The sequence below is a fragment of the Cucumis melo genome, chromosome 9 (genome assembly GCF_025177605.1).
Source record: "Cucumis melo cultivar AY chromosome 9, USDA_Cmelo_AY_1.0, whole genome shotgun sequence".
NCBI lineage: Eukaryota > Viridiplantae > Streptophyta > Magnoliopsida > Cucurbitales > Cucurbitaceae > Cucumis > Cucumis melo.
In genome coordinates, this window is record NC_066865.1 from 1,462,342 (window position 1) to 1,480,599 (window position 18,258).

The window sequence follows — 18,258 nt, forward strand, 5'->3', positions numbered from 1 at the left end:
TTTTTTTTTTTTTTTTGCGTTTATTTTTTATCTAGTCGTTAAATTTCAAGATATTATATTCTTAGTTTTGAGTTTGATTTCAACTTAGTCTTTTAAGTTCAAAATGTTATAATTTTACCGTTGAGATTTAAGTTTTGTTTCATATTGCTTTCAGGGTTTTAAGTTTTCTTTTTAAATAAACCATTATTACGTCTATTGATATATGGTGCCAATGCATATTAATTAATTTTAAAAAATTGTAATTAAATAATAAATATTTACATGATTGAAAAGAGAATTTAATTTTTAAAAATTGAGTTAAAGAGTGTAAATATTGAAACATACGAATGAAATCCAAATTGAAAACAAACATTCAAATCTTAAGGGCTAAAATTGTACCTTTTTAAAAACTACAAACTAAATTGAGATCAAACTCAAAATTTAAACATTAAAAAGAGTTTTTTTCTTGATTTTAGAATTTAGGAACCAAATGAAAACTTATATTAGGTAACAAATAGGTAATGTTTTGTTTGAAAATTTACCACACATAAATATAAGAATTTATGAAAATTTTAAAAATAAGTTATTTTGAAAAAAAATTAGAGTGTTTAGAAGTTACTCAAAATAGTTTTTAAGTGTATTTTAAATCATTAAAAAAACGAGTTTCTAGAAAAACATCTTTTTAGACAAGCACTAGTGAAATCGAATTATAACATCGTCATATAATTAAGAGTGTAGCGTTTTTTTTTTTTTTTTTTTTTTTTTTGAAAACAATTGTTCTATCTAATTCATCAATTACAATGGAACCAAACAATACTTATATCCAAACTATTCCTTAGGTCAAATTCGTGCCAAACAATTAAAACATCATCTTTTTGTTTACAAGTTTTAGTATTATCATGGACTTGTGTGGATGACCTATTTTTCGAGATTCAAATAAGATTTCATCAAGCTTTTGAAAAATAAGGTTTTTTTTATCTTCTCTAAATAAGTTTTTTTTTATCATCTGTTTACATCATTATAAGGTGAAATTGCTAAAACAATCAACTATGCACGTTCAGGAGTATTGGAAAAGTTTTTGCTCCCGCTTTTGGATTCTCGCTCCTCGGTCTTGCTTATGCTTCTTGACTCATGTTTACTCTCTTTAGCTCTAAAAAATTCTAATTAAAGTCTTTGTGGAACAATTGACATAAACAAAATGAAAGAAGAAGAAAAAAAAAAGGCAAAATTAGAACTAGAAGGAAAAAAAAAAGTATCACCTTCAATCTTAGAATCATAAGACCACTCTCCACTTAAAAAATGATGATTTTAAAAAAATTGTAAATTAGATTTAAATCGTCCATTAATGTAAGTTGGGTTAAAAGAAAGTGCAGGTCAAAGAAAAAGAATAAGAAGGTAAAAACGTGAGGACAAGGAACGAGAATCGAAGGGCAAGAGCTTAAATTGAGTAGTGAAGTGAAGCTCATAAGACCATGACAAGCGTGTTCTTGGTCAATTCACTCAACGATTAATTAGGTCATTCAAGTGGGTAAAATAGAAAGATTTCTCTATTTTCCAAACTTGTGTTTAGTGTTTATAGAAAGAAACAACATATTATATATTTCTAACTTTGAGCTTTTCAATTTTGCAAATATAGCAAAACATTTATATTCTATTTTTCTTATATATATATATATAATATGATTTTATTCTTTTATGTATCTTATCAAATATATGCACTTTTCTCCTTTATTTTATCTTTTTTATGCCTTTTTACAAGTGACAATTAGAATAACGTGTCCAATAATCATAGATAGTTCATCTTAATGTTGTGAATGTAAATGAAACTTGACTATATATATATATATATATTTTTAAATGGCAATATAACCTTGCATTTAGATAGACATAATTAAAACTAACTTCTTGATGGATATAAATCATAATGATTATTTAGCAACAATTACTTAGAATATGATCTAAGAATATATATATATATATATATATATATATATATATATATATATATATATATATATATATTTCAAATATAAAGTTGAAGATGAAGAAAATTCCAATAGGAATTTATTTGACATTATAAAAGGAGTAACCAAACAAATCCCAAACTCCAAAAAATAAAACTCATAATTAATTAATTAAGATGATGATATTTGGTTTTATTTGTTGACGGCATCTTTGACAGCATCGGCAGCTCCTTGAGCCTTAGCCATCATCTGTTGTCCTGACTCTTGAATTGACTCTTTAGCTGATTCAGCTGCATTACTTGCCTTATCCATCATATTGCTAGCCTTTTCCTATATGATTAACAATACAACCCAAAATGTTGAACTTTTCTTACTATATAAGAATACACCCCTATGTGTTACCCAAATTATATATAAATGTTAAAATACCCTTTTAGTTCTTGTATTTTATTTTAAAATTTGTTCAAATTAATTTATTTTAAAATACCCTAAAGTTAAAGATTTATTGAAAGTTTAAACACTAAATTGAATATTTGAATGAGACTAAAGTATAAGGATCAAAACGAGATTTTCACTAAAAATAAACTTCGACAAATTTTAAAAAATTTTAAAATTTCATACTTATAACTAAGTCGTATCTTACACGTGTAATACTTAAAAAAAATAAGTATAATTAGTCTCGAATTTTAAAAATATATATTTTTATTCATAAATTTATAAGAATAAATTCATTTGATAGTCTTTAGGTTTTTAAAACATGTTTTTATGTCAAATTGAAAGAATAATTTCTAAACCTATATTTTAAAACTCGAGAACTAACAAAAGTACATTTTAAAAATTAGGGAATAAAACGACGAAACAGGAAGGGAGGACGGAAAGGTAATAATTTATACTAATTGTGTTTTATTGTTTTGAAGAAAAGAAAGATATAGAATAGATGAAAAACCTGAGCTTGGCCCTTGGCTTCTCCAGCTTGATAGCTCATGTTTTGAGAGTTAGTGTCTGCCATTGTAAAACAGAAAGCTTAATGATAATTAGGTCAAATTGAAAGAGATGAGATCAATTTGTGAATATAAAATTCTTCTTCTAATTAAATTTGTTTGATTCCTTATAACCTCAACCTTCTTATTTATATAGTACTTTGAGATGGAATCACTGTTCGACACGTGTCGCCCAATGAGTGGAATGGGAGACCCATTGACTAGGAGATCCCAAGAATGGTTCAATTTTTAACTAATTGACATTTATTCTAAATTTAGAATTTTTTTATAAATTAAAATAATAAATATAATGAGTGAATCTATTTTTTTTCTCTATTAGAATTTAATTTTCAAAATTGTTAATGCATAACTTTTTTTTTAAAAAAAAATTTTATGGGTAAGTCGTTTGGTTTTAAGTATTCGATTATCTAATCTGTCTATCGAATGCATACGTTTGATTTTAAAAAAGTGGAGAACGTGAATGTTATTGAAATCAAGATCTGTTGGGATAATTACGTTTGAGATTTACAACAGTCTAAGGATTTTTTTTTTAACATGACATCGTCCAGTTTGGATTGACATAAGGTATAGACATCACATATAATAGATTTCGACCTATATTTTTAGTATAGACTGTCCGTTTGGATTGACTTAAGAAAAAAATGTTTTTCAAAAAACTCATTTTTGTTTAAATTTTTTTCCTAAAAATCGTTTAAAATACATGTAAAAATCTATTTTGAATGGCTTCTAAACATTTTAATTTTTTTTACAAAATAGCTTATTTTTTACGCTTTAATTTTTTTTCAAAATAACTTATCTATTAAATTAAACACTTGAAAATTAATCTAAACACACTATTAAATGGAGTTCTCTTGTAAATTTTTTTTTATTTTTATTGCTTTTACCAATATGAACATAATTTAACTCACTTTAAATATGTATTATCAATTATGCTTGTCGGTTTAATCCCTACGCATTAACATATTTTCAAATTTTTTAAAAATAATTTTAAAAAAGAACTATTTGTACTTTATGACAAAAAAAAGTATTAAAGAACAAAAACCAAATACAGTCGTGCATGGGTAAATCTTTTGCATATTTTGCCATTTTTGACAAATTTCTTTTCTTTTTCTTACATGTTAATTACTTAAATTCTTACCCTGATTAAAATTCAAGATCTCAAATTTTACATAAACCCAATGAGAGAAAATGGAAGTTGAGGATATTTCTAAAAAAAATTATACTTGGTAAATAAAGGATTCTAACACTTTTTAAATTAGTTGATATGTTTAAACTATTGGAAATGACTTATTGGGCTTGGCTCAAATAGCAAAGTAACAAAATTTTGTCACGATAAATCTTGAAGTGGGAAGATGACATATAAACTGAAGTCTTGAAAGGACTACAAACCGAGTAATGGTGATAGTATAGGTTTTTTTGCATTGACAGCTAGGACACGTGTAATTTATTTACACAGATCTTTCGCTCGCATCCCATTCTCCTCCACACACTGCATTCATTGCCCCTATATAAGTTAGAGAGAAGTCCTTCCATCATTCATACATTTAAACTATGTCCATTTAACTACGGTAAAATTTTGTTTATTATTATCATTCATATTTTCATAGGATTTGATATCGATATAAAACTATGAATTAGTATTTTTATTATTCAAGTCTTCTAATTCTTCTTTCAAGATCGAATTAAACTATAGTGCTATAGTTTTCTTTTCAATGTATATCTTTCTACGTCTATGACCATTATTTGTTTCTATTTTCATATTCACCTCTTCAAATTATTAATTTAGATATATTCTTTATCATCATCCACTACAAGAAAACACCCATTTGTAACCCTGGAAATCCAAAAAACTCCTTTATTGATCTCTCCCATTCACAAAGAGAAAGGCTTGGAAAAATACATTAAATAGATGGAAAAAAGAAAGGCTCTTGAGAAAAGAAATAAAAAGAAGATCATATAAAAATGAAAAGTGATAATATATGATCATTTGTTGACAGCATCCTTAACAGCATCAGCTGCTCCTTCTGCCTTAGCCATAATTTGTTGTCCTGTCTCTTGTGCTGATTCTTTAGCTGATTCAGCTGCATTACTTGCCTTATCCATCATATTGCTCACCTTCTCCTATACACATTAATTAAACATACAAACTTAAATTAACAATGCATGTTACCCATATTTCACTACAACCCAACTCCCTGTAATAATATAGAACTGCTTAGCTTAGCTATATCATGGATGGCTAGAATTGAAATAAGATGTGATTTACTATATAAAGTGATAATATATTGTATTAACTAGGGTTACATTTACAACACGGGTAACATAATTTATCAATCGTAAATATTGCAAGATTGAGAAGTAAATGGTTCTCAATGATCATATTAGTGGGACTCGATCATTGTATTTTTATATTTTAAAGCGATTTTCAGACTCATATAAAATCATGTTAGCAATGTATAGAATTCTAGGAATTTTAGGTTATCGTCTATAAAAAAAATCTAAAAACAAAATATAAAATTCTAGGAATTTATAATGATAAAAAGAAAAATCTAAAAAAATTTTAACATTTGGGATGTTATTTGTTTGATGACAACACCTAAAAAAATTCCAAAAAAATCCAAAATTTCAGAATGTCACTATTTGTTTGAGAAAAAAACATTAAAAAAATTCCATAATTATGGGAAATCATTTGTTCAATATTGATATCTATAAATGAAGTTATCGTCGATGAAATTTTTTTTCTAAAAAATGAGATCCATTACATTTACACCAATGGTAACGATTAAATAAATCACCACATGATGATAATCAAATTACGTTTACAAGATGGATTAAGTATTTATCAATGAAAATCCATTACGATTACACCATTTTTTTTCCATTTCAATAACGTAAACACATTGCAACGTTAAATGTAGTATCAAATTAATTAGTTCATTTAAAAGAAGAAAAAGAAAGAAAATGAGGATTATCATGATAATAGGTGAATAAAACAAATTAAACCTGAGTTTGGCCCTTGGCCTCTCCAGCATTGTAGCTCATCTTCTGAGAGTTATCTGCCATTTTAACTATTTTAAATACAGCTTCAAAGAAACACACACAAACAAATAAGTAAATGAGAACTTGAAAAAGACTTAATATGTGGCTCTACCTAGTTGGCTTTGCTTCTTCATTTATATATATAGCAGCAGTGAGTTAGACTATGGCTTGACAGGTGTAAACTTGGAATCGAGGCATCGTGCCAAGTGTCGAGTTTTTGTTGGAGTTGTTATATGGGACTAGGAGCAAGGAAGAAATGTTCAAATATGGTGATAATATGCAAATTACGAACTAGAGGTACATTTGACTTCTTCTATGTTGGGGGGAGTTAGAATAATGGCTTTTTAGTTATAGTGGATATGTTCTTGAAGATATATATTTTTCTCATTTCACCTTCTTCAAATACTACAAATACTGGTTGACGTCAATTTTTCCAAACGAGTTTAGGTAGGAAGTAATTTGTATGATTATTCGTTTTAGAGGTGGAAGAATTGAATTTGCAATTTCTAATTGTTATACGTATAGAAAAGTAAATATTAAATCAATAACGCGGGGATTATTCTATAACCAAATTATTTATTAAAAGATATATAGAATTATTTGATATCAATCTATCTTCATTTTTATTTTTTATTAAATTTGTAAAGTTGAGGTTTTTATAATCATTTTGGTTCTTGAAATTTTTTAAACTTTACTATATAAACACTAATATTTCTATATATAAATTTGTTGATTGGACCATGGTAATCTTAGCTGCAATTTGAAAACTAAAAAAGGATAGTTTTTAGAATTTGTCCAAATGTGTTTGAAATTGTGATTAGAAAAAAGAAATTGCGAATATTTTTACGGTATCATAGAATCATTGATTCGTTCTTCAAATTGATGTTGAACTTATAAAAATTTGAAAATATTGATGAAAATGTCGGCATGAAAATTTAATACTATTCATTAAATAAAAAGAATTTAGCTATGTGTATGTATGTGTAACAAATTAATTAAAATAATTGGATTCAAACTAATTAAAAGAAATGTTATGGCTGTTTTTTAAACTATTGAAATTAATAAACATTTTGATGATGAGACATTAAAATATATATCAAAATTAATCAACTCATTACCAAAAAAGAGTTCAATTCTAACACAAAGAAAAGTTAGAATAAATCTTATAATGAATGTAATTAAATATATAATGAAGAAGTAGAGAACTATTGCATTATCATCTTCATATTATAAATTTTTTGTTCTTGATTAAACTCTAAACTCTAACAAGTTTCACTTTTTTTTTGTGTAGATTTGTAAATTGTTTAAAAATATAAGAATTTAACGACTAAATTTATAATTTTGATACCTAATTTGTAATTTTGACATCTAAAAATTTCTAAATTCAAAACTAAATTTATAATTATCCAATAATAATCGCCGACAATGAAAACATTTTTACGATTTATTAATATTAAATTTTTTGGTGTGATTTAGTTTTTTCATTTTTTAAAAAAGAATAAGTGGAATCGAGGGATCAAACTTGTGATCTTTGAAATCAATTCACCATATTCGATTGAGCTATACCCAATTTAACGGTGTACTTGGTGTACTTTATTTAATTACGAAGACCAGAATAGATTTATTAGTTAATTAATGATTTTAATATGAACATTTAGAATTATAATATATGAATGAAATTGAAGCAATATATATTATACATTTTCCATGTAAACCCTAAAACAAGCTTTGAATATATTTCTCCCCTCTAACCAGAAATGTATTTGTTGAAACTTCATATTCAATTTTAGAATTATCCTCTCCATGATCTTACTCTTTTTGCTATTGAATTAAAATTAATATTAAGACTTTTTTGACCCTCTTATTTTCTGAAACATCTATATAACTTTATATCAATTTGTTCAACTTTTAAATGAATGTCAAAGAGAAAAAAAACACAAAACAAAAAAGGGTCGTCATGAGCCATATGAGAGAGTTTTTTTTTTTTTTTTTTTTTTTTTTGTTATTTTCAAGTCTCTTGAACAATACAAGCTTTGTTTAAGACAGATGGAAAAGAAAAGTCTAAACCAAAAACAAAATTGAAGAGAGGCATTATTATTGGAAAAAAAAGATACGAAAACGACGATGAGCAAATTATTCGATCGACGACGACATAGCTAGCTTAGCTTCATTTGTTAACTGCATCTTTAACAGCATCAGTTGCACCTTGTGCTTTAGCCATCATTTGTTGTCCTGCTTCCTGCACTGATTCCTTAGTCGATTGAGCTGCATTGCTTGCCTTGTCCATCATGTTGCTCACCTTCTCCTGTGCATGTGAAGAAGGTCACATATTAACAAAACACAACGAATCAAATGTGAGTTAGGGTGCGTTTTTAAGAGTGATGTAATTGGGGTAGTGTGATTTACCAGACGCACTCTTGAAAGGAAAATTAATAACTCAAAACAAAGTCATTAAATAAAATTAAGTTATCAGATTGCAGGGATGTTACTCCAATATAAATACCTGAGTTTGACCCTTGGCTTCTCCAGCATGATAGCTCATCTTTTGGGAGTTATCCATACTGTTTAGTGTGAAGAATTTAGAAAACACGAAAGCAAGGAAGAAAGATCAAAATTGGTGAGTTTTGGAGTTTTTGGTTTGATTAATTTACAAGCTCAAACTTGTTAATTATGATTTAAATAGTAGTTGTAATTGAATCACTACTTGACAGGAAGTAATGGTCATGTGGTAATTTGTGATTTGTTTGGTTGTTGGTTTGAAATTATGTTCTATACTTGGGGCTACTTGACCAGGTTTCACGGTCCAGGAATGTTGACTAACAACAAATTTACCACAAATTTTGGATCTTTTCTTTAGACCTTTTTTCATGTTCATCACAAGTGAAAACCCATCTCAAAAATTATAAAATTTTGGATCAAATATTTATTATTATTATTATTATTATTATTATTGTTATTATTAAAAGAATTCACATCAAAATTGTTTAATAAAAAGGGATATTTTTTTAAAAAAAATATAACCGACAAAATCTTTACACGAAAACGAAAAAAATACTTAGACCTACAATAAAAAATACGAAAAATGCATATCTACCTGATCTTAAACTAAATAACACTCTTGAAAAAAATAATATAAGATTGATAATTGATTAAAAATAAAAATAACAATAATAGAAGTATAATGAAAAATAATATTAATAATCGATCATAATTTTAAAAAAAGTGCATGGAAAGACAAATTCAGAATCCTCACGAACAAATTTAGACGATTTAAAAAAAAAATTGTCAGTTTCATACCTTTTATTTTATTAGCCATTAATATTGTAGTGTTTTGTTATAATTAACTCTCGGTCTTTATATACACTCCTCGTTATTTGATTTTAAAATCCTTATAATCATTTTGATTATAATAAATTTTAGTATGAAATCCATATTTATTTACTCAAAATCACTTTGTAAGTGTTATTTAAAATTGATTTCAAACTATTAAAAGAAAGTATGTCCTGATGCAAATTTCAACCTCACCAATCTTCCTCCATTCCCATCAATGTAATTTTATTTCTTGATGGACATAGAAATTTTATGGGTATAGTTATTTATGCTTTGATCAAAATGAATGCATATGTTATATACATATTTTGTTTAAAGCACATTACCTATTTTAATAACCTAATTATCTCCTAAAAACAAAACTTATCAACCTTAAATGATCCTAATAATTATAGAGTGTACTTGAAATTTAATAGAAACATTGATACAAACTTAGCTAACAAATTTAATGATTTGTACATCTATTGCGATGTGTGATTTGATCAGATCAAAATTAATTATTGTCTAATTCGGTAAAAGTGCTTCGATGTTCAATCTATTTTTTCTATATATATTAATAATATAGGGTTATGTATACTAAAACCGTTGACCTTATTATTATTTGGTCATTCTTAAAAGTCTTAATCTAACATCAAATACCCAAAAATCTTATGAATATATAATTAAATATAACGAGAAAGAACTATTACAACTCTCCATAGAGTAAAACACCACAAAGGGAGTCTCTTATGACAAAATTAAAAGAAAAACAACTCACTAACAAAAAGAATCATAAAAACGTTAAATAAAACTTGTGCATAGGCAACGCACATATAATAAAATGAAATGAAATAATGTTAAGGTACGTTTGGATTGACGGTTCTAATAGCTAGAAAGAAAGTCAATCCAAACATGCACACTTAATTCTTTATTTGTTCATGCCAGTTGCATCCTTGATAGCATCGGCCGCTCCTTGAGCCTTTGCCATCATCTGTTGGCCTGCCTCTTGTATCGTCTCTTTAGCCGATTGCGCTGCATTGCTTGCCTTATCCATTAGATTGCTCGCCTTCTCTTCAGCCTGACCTTTGGCCTCTCCAGCTTGGTAGCTCATCTTTTGGGAACTATCTGCCATGTCTTTTATATATACTTCTTGATCGAGAGAGAGTATCACAAATCAAATAGTGAGAGTTTTGGATGATCAAGTTTTTGATGAAAAATTGGGTGATTATGTTGTTGTTTATATAGTGGTTTGGGAATGAGTAACTTGATTTTTTAGACCCACAAGTGGGAGAAATTTATGTGGGTTTTGTTGCTAAATTTAGGGATAGTTAGTTTTTTTTGATTGATTCAAACTTTTCAATATTTTCAGCAACAAATTATTGGGAATGATATTGTGTGGATGTGTTGTAAATTTGTGATTATTGTTCTTGTTAATCTTTTTTAAACTTTCTATCCTACCTTTGATGCATAAATAAAGTTCATGAAAATGAAATTCTTTTACATAGTAAATTTTTATGGCAAAGAAAACAAAAGTCGACCTATTAAAAAAGTATCGATGATCCATTTACTAACGTTTTCGTTTATTGTTTTCTGTTCTGTTTATCATAATTTAAGAAATAAACTTAGTTCGATAATTATTCCTATTTTTTGTTTCTAAATTTTGAGAATTAAGAAATTACAAAAACTAATTTTTCTAATTATGTTTTTATTTTATTTGAGTGTGTTTGTTGTGTGAACTAAAGTGCAAACTTGGCTTAAGACATTTTTTTTTTAATTTTGTTTTATTTTTCTTTCTTTTTATTTTTTTAATTTTTAGTACATAAGAAACTAATAAGAAATTTATAATATATAAATTTTAGGAAAATAAAGAAAAACTAAATATTTTAGTTTATTTACTATATCTAAAAATATCCAAAATTTTATTTACTAAAATATTCATTTAGGTTCATTTTAATATCCTTATGATAATTTTATAATAATATTATAATTATGAGTTAAATTTGAGTCAAATGACTTTGGTAAGAAAATATATAGCAAATCAAATTTTCATGTGACATAGAAATTTTCTTTATTGTTGTTATTAATTTTACATTGAGCCTTATGTGTATTTATTAATGTAAATATTTGAAACTTATTTTTTATATATATTTTAATGCATGATATATACATATATTTTATTTTATATAATTTAAATTATATTTAAATTGTAAAGCATGAGAAAAGTAAGAGAAAAAAATATTTAGTAAAAATGAGAAACAAGAAATCACTATCATATATTTGTTGATTCTAGTTCTTAAAAAAATAAGAAACGAGAAACAAAAACCAGAAACAATTATCAAATGGAATCCTAAATCTTTTTTATTTCAACAAAAATACGAACATATCTAATTTGAAGTTAACTTGTAAGTCCTCTTTCCTAAGTTGTTTTTCTTTCACTTCTTTTCTCATATAAACACTCATCTATTAGAAGTTACAACTTTCGATAACAAATTCACAATCCAATAGCTTTGTGTGTGTTTGTGGGGATATATTATTGTCTGACATTTTATCGATATTTCCATCCACATTTATGTGAAACTTAAAACTTCGATATTTTCATCGACATCAATATTTTAAACTTTCTATTATGAGTGGTCCAACTTCTACCAACTGTGAAAATCTTCATTATGGAACACTACATTCTACTTGATCTTTAGGGTCTCAAGAGCGACTCTTAAGTCTAAACAATTTGTATTGCTTTTTGTCTTAGGACTACTACGAAACCTTTAGCTTTGAATATCATCTTCTATTTGAGGTTGAGGCATTTCCATAGACTCATTAGCCATTTCATTAGTTTATTTTAATATATTAACATAATTTCTCGTTTTGCTTCTCAATTTTACAACAATATTATCAATTTAATTTGATTTTCTTGTTTGTTCTTGTGGATTTTACATTTAAGTTGATAATTTAAATTTTATGTTATTAGAATTTCACTTCCCCAATTCTGAGCCACAAACCCCAAACCCAAATTCATTCATCTTCTTCTTAATCTTAAACCTAAAATCTCTTCAACTTTCTCTATGCCATCACAATCTCAAGCTTCCAAACCCCTGAAATCTCAGTCTTTTTCAACATTTCTGAGATACCCTTTTCTTCTTTCTCCCTCATCTTTCTCCCCTGTTCTTCAATTCAGTTAATTCACCTCAACTTTAACTTAACCCAGTTGAAATTATTTTCATGGCGGGTCTCTCTGTTTTTTCCGTTAATAGCTACTCTCGGAGCTTTGGACCTCATATTGACACCAGCAACTCTGTATTGAGGTATAAAAATTTTTCTGCTACTTCACTTACTCTTCCTTCAATGCCTTTTCCTTCTACCTATAGAAGTTCTCAGTGCGAGTTGGTATGTAGTTGTAGATTTCGTGTAATGGTAAGTGGGCAATGGCGATTTTCCTCTTTAGAGTTTAGCAAGTTCTGTAAACCCTGGTGTGGATTTTCTTGTAGTTGTAAACTTGGGTTTTTGATGAATGATAAAATGCCTCATCTGGGTGGTACAGGGAACAACAAGTTGAGAAGAAATTTTGGTTTAAGATTACGCCCAAGGTTGAGATTGTTATCTAGAAGATTGAAAACTGTTTCTGTTAGGTCAACTTTGAACAATGTAGGGACGTTTATTAGGAAGAATGTTAGAAAAGTGACCCTTTCTGCTTCAGTTTCTATTGTCTTGGCAATTTGCTATTTGTTTCTGAAAATAACAGCAGTCGCACCTTCCAAGAATGTTCCATATTCAGATTTCATTACCAGTCTTCAGAATGGAACTGTCACTAAAGTTTTACTCGAGGAGGGGTCTCGTCGTATATATTTTAATCGAAGTTTTACGGAATCGATTCAAGGTTTAGATGGTCAACCATTAGCAGTAGTTGTAGATAGTTCTAATGGAAGTGATAAGGGAATGAATGAAGATTCAAGAACTGTTCAAGCCCCAAAAATGAATTTATTGACAAAAATTTCTAGAAGGAAAAGTCGTGTTGCAATTCCTGAGTGGCAATTCTCGACTAGGAAAGTAGATCATGATGAAAAGTTTCTGCTTAGTTTGATGAGAGAAAAGGGAACTACATACAGTTCTGCACCTCAGTCAGTTTTGATGTCGATGAGAACTACATTGATAACAATCATATCTCTATGGATTCCTTTAATTCCTCTCATGTGGCTTCTCTATCGTCAACTTTCTGCATCGAATACAACTGCAAAAAAGCGACAACCAAACAGCCCCATGGTTGGATTTGAAGATGTGGAAGGCGTTGATGGTGCTAAAGTGGAGCTCATGGAGGTAAGGTATTTAAAATTTTGTTAATACATCTGACAATCTTTCCTCTTCATCTACTAGTGGTTTTATGTATAACGTAGGAAATTGAAAATTGATTTGCTGATTTGTCCTTGGCATTTTACTAGGTGCTCTTTTTTTTCCTTTCTGCGAGTACTATTAGATGTAATATGTTCTTGTTTTAAACTAGTTTCTCTTAATTAATCGTAGGTTGTAAGGTTAAAAATATTGTTTTTAGTTCTTGAATTTTGTCTTATTCTCCTTTTCCATCGAAGTTCTATTAAGTCCTACTGACTGCAAGAAATCTCGACATTTAATTTTTGACAAGAGACTGTGTCTTTACAATAAAATGTTTAGGAACTAAAGTAGAAGTTGAGATAAAGTTTAGGGATTAAAATTGAAAAGGAATCGAAGATGAATATTTTCTTCAATAAATCTTTATATGTAAAGCAGTTGCTTTCTTTTTCTCTATTGACTAAATTTATGATCGTAGGTAGTGTCATGCCTACAAGGAGCTATGAACTACCAAAAACTAGGAGCAAAGCTTCCTAGGGGTGTCCTGTTAGTAGGTCCTCCTGGAACTGGGAAAACGCTCCTTGCACGAGCTGTGGCAGGAGAGGCAGGGGTTCCGTTTTTTAGTGTATCTGCTAGTGAATTTGTTGAAATGTTTGTTGGAAGAGGGGCAGCACGTATTAGAGACCTTTTTAATGTGGCAAGAAAATGTGCACCATCAATCGTATTCATAGATGAACTTGATGCGGTCGGAGGGAAACGGGGTAGAAGTTTCAATGATGAACGCGACCAAACATTAAACCAGGTGATCTTCAGTTAGAATGTGAATCACCCACTCTCTTTGCTCCATCTTTTCAGTAAAAATTCCATGATCTAACTTTCCTCTTTTCTAATTACCATAGTTGTTGACTGAAATGGATGGATTCGAGTCAGATATGAAAGTGATTGTTATAGCAGCAACTAACAGACCCGAAGCATTGGATCCTGCCCTATGTAGACCAGGTAGATTCTCAAGAAAAGTTCTCGTAGGCGAACCTGATGAAGAAGGAAGGAGAAAAATCTTGGCAGTACATTTAAGAGAAGTTCCGCTCGAGGAAGACCTCAACTTAATCTGCAGTCTAGTAGCAGCACTCACACCTGGTTATGTAGGCGCTGATCTTGCAAATATTGTTAACGAAGCAGCACTACTCGCTGCTCGTAGAGGTCAGTTGTTGTTCTCGTTGTACACAGAACTAATGAGTTCCAGTTTTCTGACTCACAACACCTACTGCTCGAGTTTTTTGAGCACTTTGGGGGCCATCATTCGAGTTCTTTCTTCTCCTTTGTGCAGGTGGCGAAATGATATCGAGGGAAGATTTAATGGGAGCCATTGAAAGATCAAAATTTGGGATCAACAGCAAGCAACTGAGGTCTAATACAATAAGCAATGAACTTGAAAGACTTTTTCCATGGATGACATCTCTAATGGGAAGAAATGACAAAAGAGTGGATCCATCACAAGGGCCATTAGGCTATCAAACTTTGAGCTGATATGATTTCATGTTGTATCAAACATATACATTCATACTTGCATAATCCACATTTGATACTGTAAATAAATTTCTTGTACCATTTTAACGTAGAAGTTTGGAATGACTCGGGGGAAAAAACATTTCTTAAAAATTCATTTTCATTTAAACCATTTCCATAAAAATTACTTAAAATAAAAACACATGAATGTTTTGCAGCTATTTCTTAAAAGTGTTTTCATAGTAAAAGTTTGTTTAGTTTTTGATATATTGAAAGGATTTTTATTAATCTAAAATTACTGTAAATGAATTCATCTGTGGCAGCGGTGGTGTTCCGCGATCCTCAAAGGTGGTGATTAGAGTTTTTCATACAACCTGTTTTCTAAAACAAAATTAAGCATTTTTTTCTAAATCAATTTATTTGATAAACTCATATGTTATATGTGGTTGTCAAATTGTTATTATTATTTTTTTCTGTTTGTTTCCTCGATTTTGGATGGGTTGTTGTTACTAATTAACGCTTCAAAATCAAAATATTTGCATACCTCTTTGCCCATCGAATGTGTTTAATGGAGGAGTTGAAAAGTAAGAGAACAGTTATGAACATAGATGATAGGGACATGAGCCTTCCATTCAATGTTGTTAAAGTCATGTTCTCCAAAGTTGCTATCTCTAATTTGCTAGCGTACACTCTCGTTTGCAAAACTTGGAATGATTTTGTTATAGATTACGCTTCGTAATAGGTATATGAGTGTTCACTGATCACACAAACCTATAAACCAAACATGGGTCATTAATTCTTCAAGGGCAACCAATGAAAGCAAAATGGAATAATAATCTATGAAATATATATAATAACAATTAACAAGTATATTAGTCAACAGTGGTATAGAATAAAACACAAAAGTTATACATAGTATAGTAACTACAATAACTTGTTTTAGAGTTATTATTTAGTAATTACAATCCAATATAATTCACTACTTGAATGCAATGCCATACAATTAGTAGGTAGATTTTGTTTAGAAGTGACACTAATTGTGATCTTATGATATTGTTTGAATTTGGTTCTATATTATTGGGACCAATTGACTAGGGTTTTATCAAGAGTATGAGAAATGTTCAACATTTCCACAAAACTATTTTTAGCCATTTATTTATTTGTTTTGTTTTTCTTACACCAATTTAGATGAATTGTTAGTTAATATTTGGCTTCAGATATATATATATATATATATGGAGTTTCACCTCATACCTCTCTTCATCAGTTGGGTTTTAATGGAGAAGTTGGAATGTAAAAGGAGGATTATGAACATAAATTTGGGTCTACAGCTTCCACCCAATATTGTTGAGGTAATATTACCCAAACTTACTATTTGTGATTTGCCAGCATGTAGGCTTGTGAGTAGAACTTGGAATCATCTGATCTTAAATTATGCTTCCTCTTGTAAATTTATTCCAAATATTTTTCTTGCTAATAGCTATGAAATGCACTATAGTCGTAATTGCAATTGCCATCCTCATTGTCGTCCTACTTTTAAGTGCAATCCCAAGATGCATTGCATGGATATCAAGCAGTCGAATAACTTTATTGCCAAATTTGTGTTTCACAACAATGATTGGTCTAGAATCAAAATTTTCAATTCCTGCAATGGATTGTTGTATATTCACAAAGTTGGTGATGAAAATTTTTGCAACGGCATATTAAATCTAATGACTAACGAATTCTTCATACTATCTACACAACCTAGAGTTAAAAATGAGTATATTAGTTGCTTCTATGGATTTGGTTTCAACCTTAAGACGAAACAGTACAAATTATTCAAACTCATCCATGAGGAAGAAGACTCACATTCGATAATGGAGGTTATGAGGTTTGGTAAGAACGAAACCAAGGAATGGAGTTATTTAAATTGCTTGCCTTTTGTGTTATGCTATCACGGTGTTTATTTGAATGGAGTCATATATTGGATCGGAAGAGAAAAAGAAAATAAGTTTGTGATTTATGGTCTTAACGTTGAAACTGAAAAAATCGAATCCATTACGGTTTTAAATGTTGATCCAGCTTACTACACTAGTGACCGTGGCTACTACATTGGAAAATATAATGGCAAACTTTATGCAACTATATGGATCCATGGAACATGTTGTAATAAGGTTCAATTATGGATGATGCAAGGTAAAGATTGTTGGGTTAAAGAATTTGTTGTGCATGACATAAAAAATAGTTATGTTAATGTATTGTTTGTCCTCATTAAAGTCTTTGAAGATGGAGAGAGATGGTTTAGTGTTGGGGGCGGACTCATTTTTTGCTATGATAAAACTGGGACACAGATCAAGCAAAAGTGTCTGTTGAGCAACGTCAAAGGAAGAGGACATCTTGTAGGCCAATTTTATCACTTTGATTCCTTGAATTTTGGATCTCTTCCAAACATTTTAGTTGGAGACAACGAACGAATAATGAACTAAATTTATATATACTTTTTTTTTTTATTTTCTTTCATCTTATTCAAGAGTTTAAAAAGATTATATGTTACAACAGAGTTCTTGTATTTGTTTATCTCCCTCCATAATGGAATAAAAGTTTAAGGATAGCTCTTATCTAAGAGATCTTCACATTGTCAAATTATGTTATTAGCATCATTTTTCTAACTCCGTCACACTTTCAAGAATGACATAATTTTTTTTTTTATAAAAGAAATTACCCCTTTTAATTTAGTTCCATTTGGTAACCATTTCATTTTCTTTATTTTTGTTTTTTAAAATTAAGTTTACTATATATTCATGTCTTACGATGATCATTCGTAAAACCATTGATAGAAAATATAGGTAACAAAAGAAGATCGATAGAAAATACAGACAACAAAAGAAGAATAATGTTGGGTTCGCCTAAAGTAGTGTCTATATATAAATTTAATTTTAAAAAGCAAAACAAAATGGTTATTTAAAATGAATATTCGTTGTTTATCTATTAAAAGATTGAGGTATTTGAAAAATAGAAAAAAAAAATATTACGATAATAAATCTAATAATGTCACTACATTTTTTAAGTTGCAAAAATAGTAAATTTAAAAGCGGATAACTTTTTGATAGACTTTCTGATAGTTCGTCTAATATTATTAATTACTTGTAACAATTGTC

The 18,258-nt window shown here is 28.8% G+C and overlaps 5 protein-coding genes and 1 long non-coding RNA gene across 6 annotated transcripts; 2 read left to right on the plus strand and 4 right to left on the minus strand.

Annotated features, from left to right (window-relative positions):
* Nucleotides 1-2,021: 2,021 nt before the first annotated feature.
* On the minus strand, nt 2,022-3,038 carry LOC103498582 (stress-induced protein KIN2-like). The gene is made up of 2 exons (XM_008461229.3): nt 2,890-3,038; nt 2,022-2,273 (listed from the first exon to the last, which is right to left on the minus strand). The coding sequence occupies exons 1-2, from the start codon at nt 2,950-2,952 to the stop codon at nt 2,136-2,138; spliced, it is 201 nt and encodes a 66-aa protein (XP_008459451.1). The 5' UTR covers nt 2,953-3,038; the 3' UTR covers nt 2,022-2,135.
* A 1,720-nt stretch (nt 3,039-4,758) lies between these two features.
* On the minus strand, nt 4,759-6,084 carry LOC103498581 (stress-induced protein KIN2-like). The gene is made up of 2 exons (XM_008461228.3): nt 5,948-6,084; nt 4,759-5,065 (listed from the first exon to the last, which is right to left on the minus strand). The coding sequence occupies exons 1-2, from the start codon at nt 6,005-6,007 to the stop codon at nt 4,928-4,930; spliced, it is 198 nt and encodes a 65-aa protein (XP_008459450.1). The 5' UTR covers nt 6,008-6,084; the 3' UTR covers nt 4,759-4,927.
* Nucleotides 6,085-7,779: 1,695 nt separating this feature from the next.
* Nucleotides 7,780-8,708, minus strand: LOC103498580 (stress-induced protein KIN2-like). The gene is made up of 2 exons (XM_008461227.3): nt 8,487-8,708; nt 7,780-8,288 (listed from the first exon to the last, which is right to left on the minus strand). The coding sequence occupies exons 1-2, from the start codon at nt 8,541-8,543 to the stop codon at nt 8,151-8,153; spliced, it is 195 nt and encodes a 64-aa protein (XP_008459449.1). The 5' UTR covers nt 8,544-8,708; the 3' UTR covers nt 7,780-8,150.
* Nucleotides 8,709-9,949: 1,241 nt separating this feature from the next.
* On the minus strand, nt 9,950-10,544 carry LOC103498579 (stress-induced protein KIN2-like). The gene has a single exon (XM_008461226.3). It carries the CDS (start codon nt 10,422-10,424, stop codon nt 10,221-10,223), a length of 204 nt encoding a protein of 67 aa, XP_008459448.1. The 5' UTR covers nt 10,425-10,544; the 3' UTR covers nt 9,950-10,220.
* Nucleotides 10,545-12,034: 1,490 nt separating this feature from the next.
* On the plus strand, nt 12,035-15,233 carry LOC103498578 (probable inactive ATP-dependent zinc metalloprotease FTSHI 3, chloroplastic). The gene is made up of 4 exons (XM_008461225.3): nt 12,035-13,603; nt 14,091-14,414; nt 14,512-14,812; nt 14,940-15,233. The coding sequence occupies exons 1-4, from the start codon at nt 12,512-12,514 to the stop codon at nt 15,137-15,139; spliced, it is 1,917 nt and encodes a 638-aa protein (XP_008459447.1). The 5' UTR covers nt 12,035-12,511; the 3' UTR covers nt 15,140-15,233.
* A 1,152-nt stretch (nt 15,234-16,385) lies between these two features.
* On the plus strand, nt 16,386-17,718 carry LOC127150998 (uncharacterized). Its single transcript, XR_007823658.1, has 3 exons — nt 16,386-16,470; nt 17,183-17,296; nt 17,378-17,718. It is a non-coding gene; the product is annotated as an uncharacterized LOC127150998 (long non-coding RNA).
* Nucleotides 17,719-18,258: the final 540 nt, after the last annotated feature.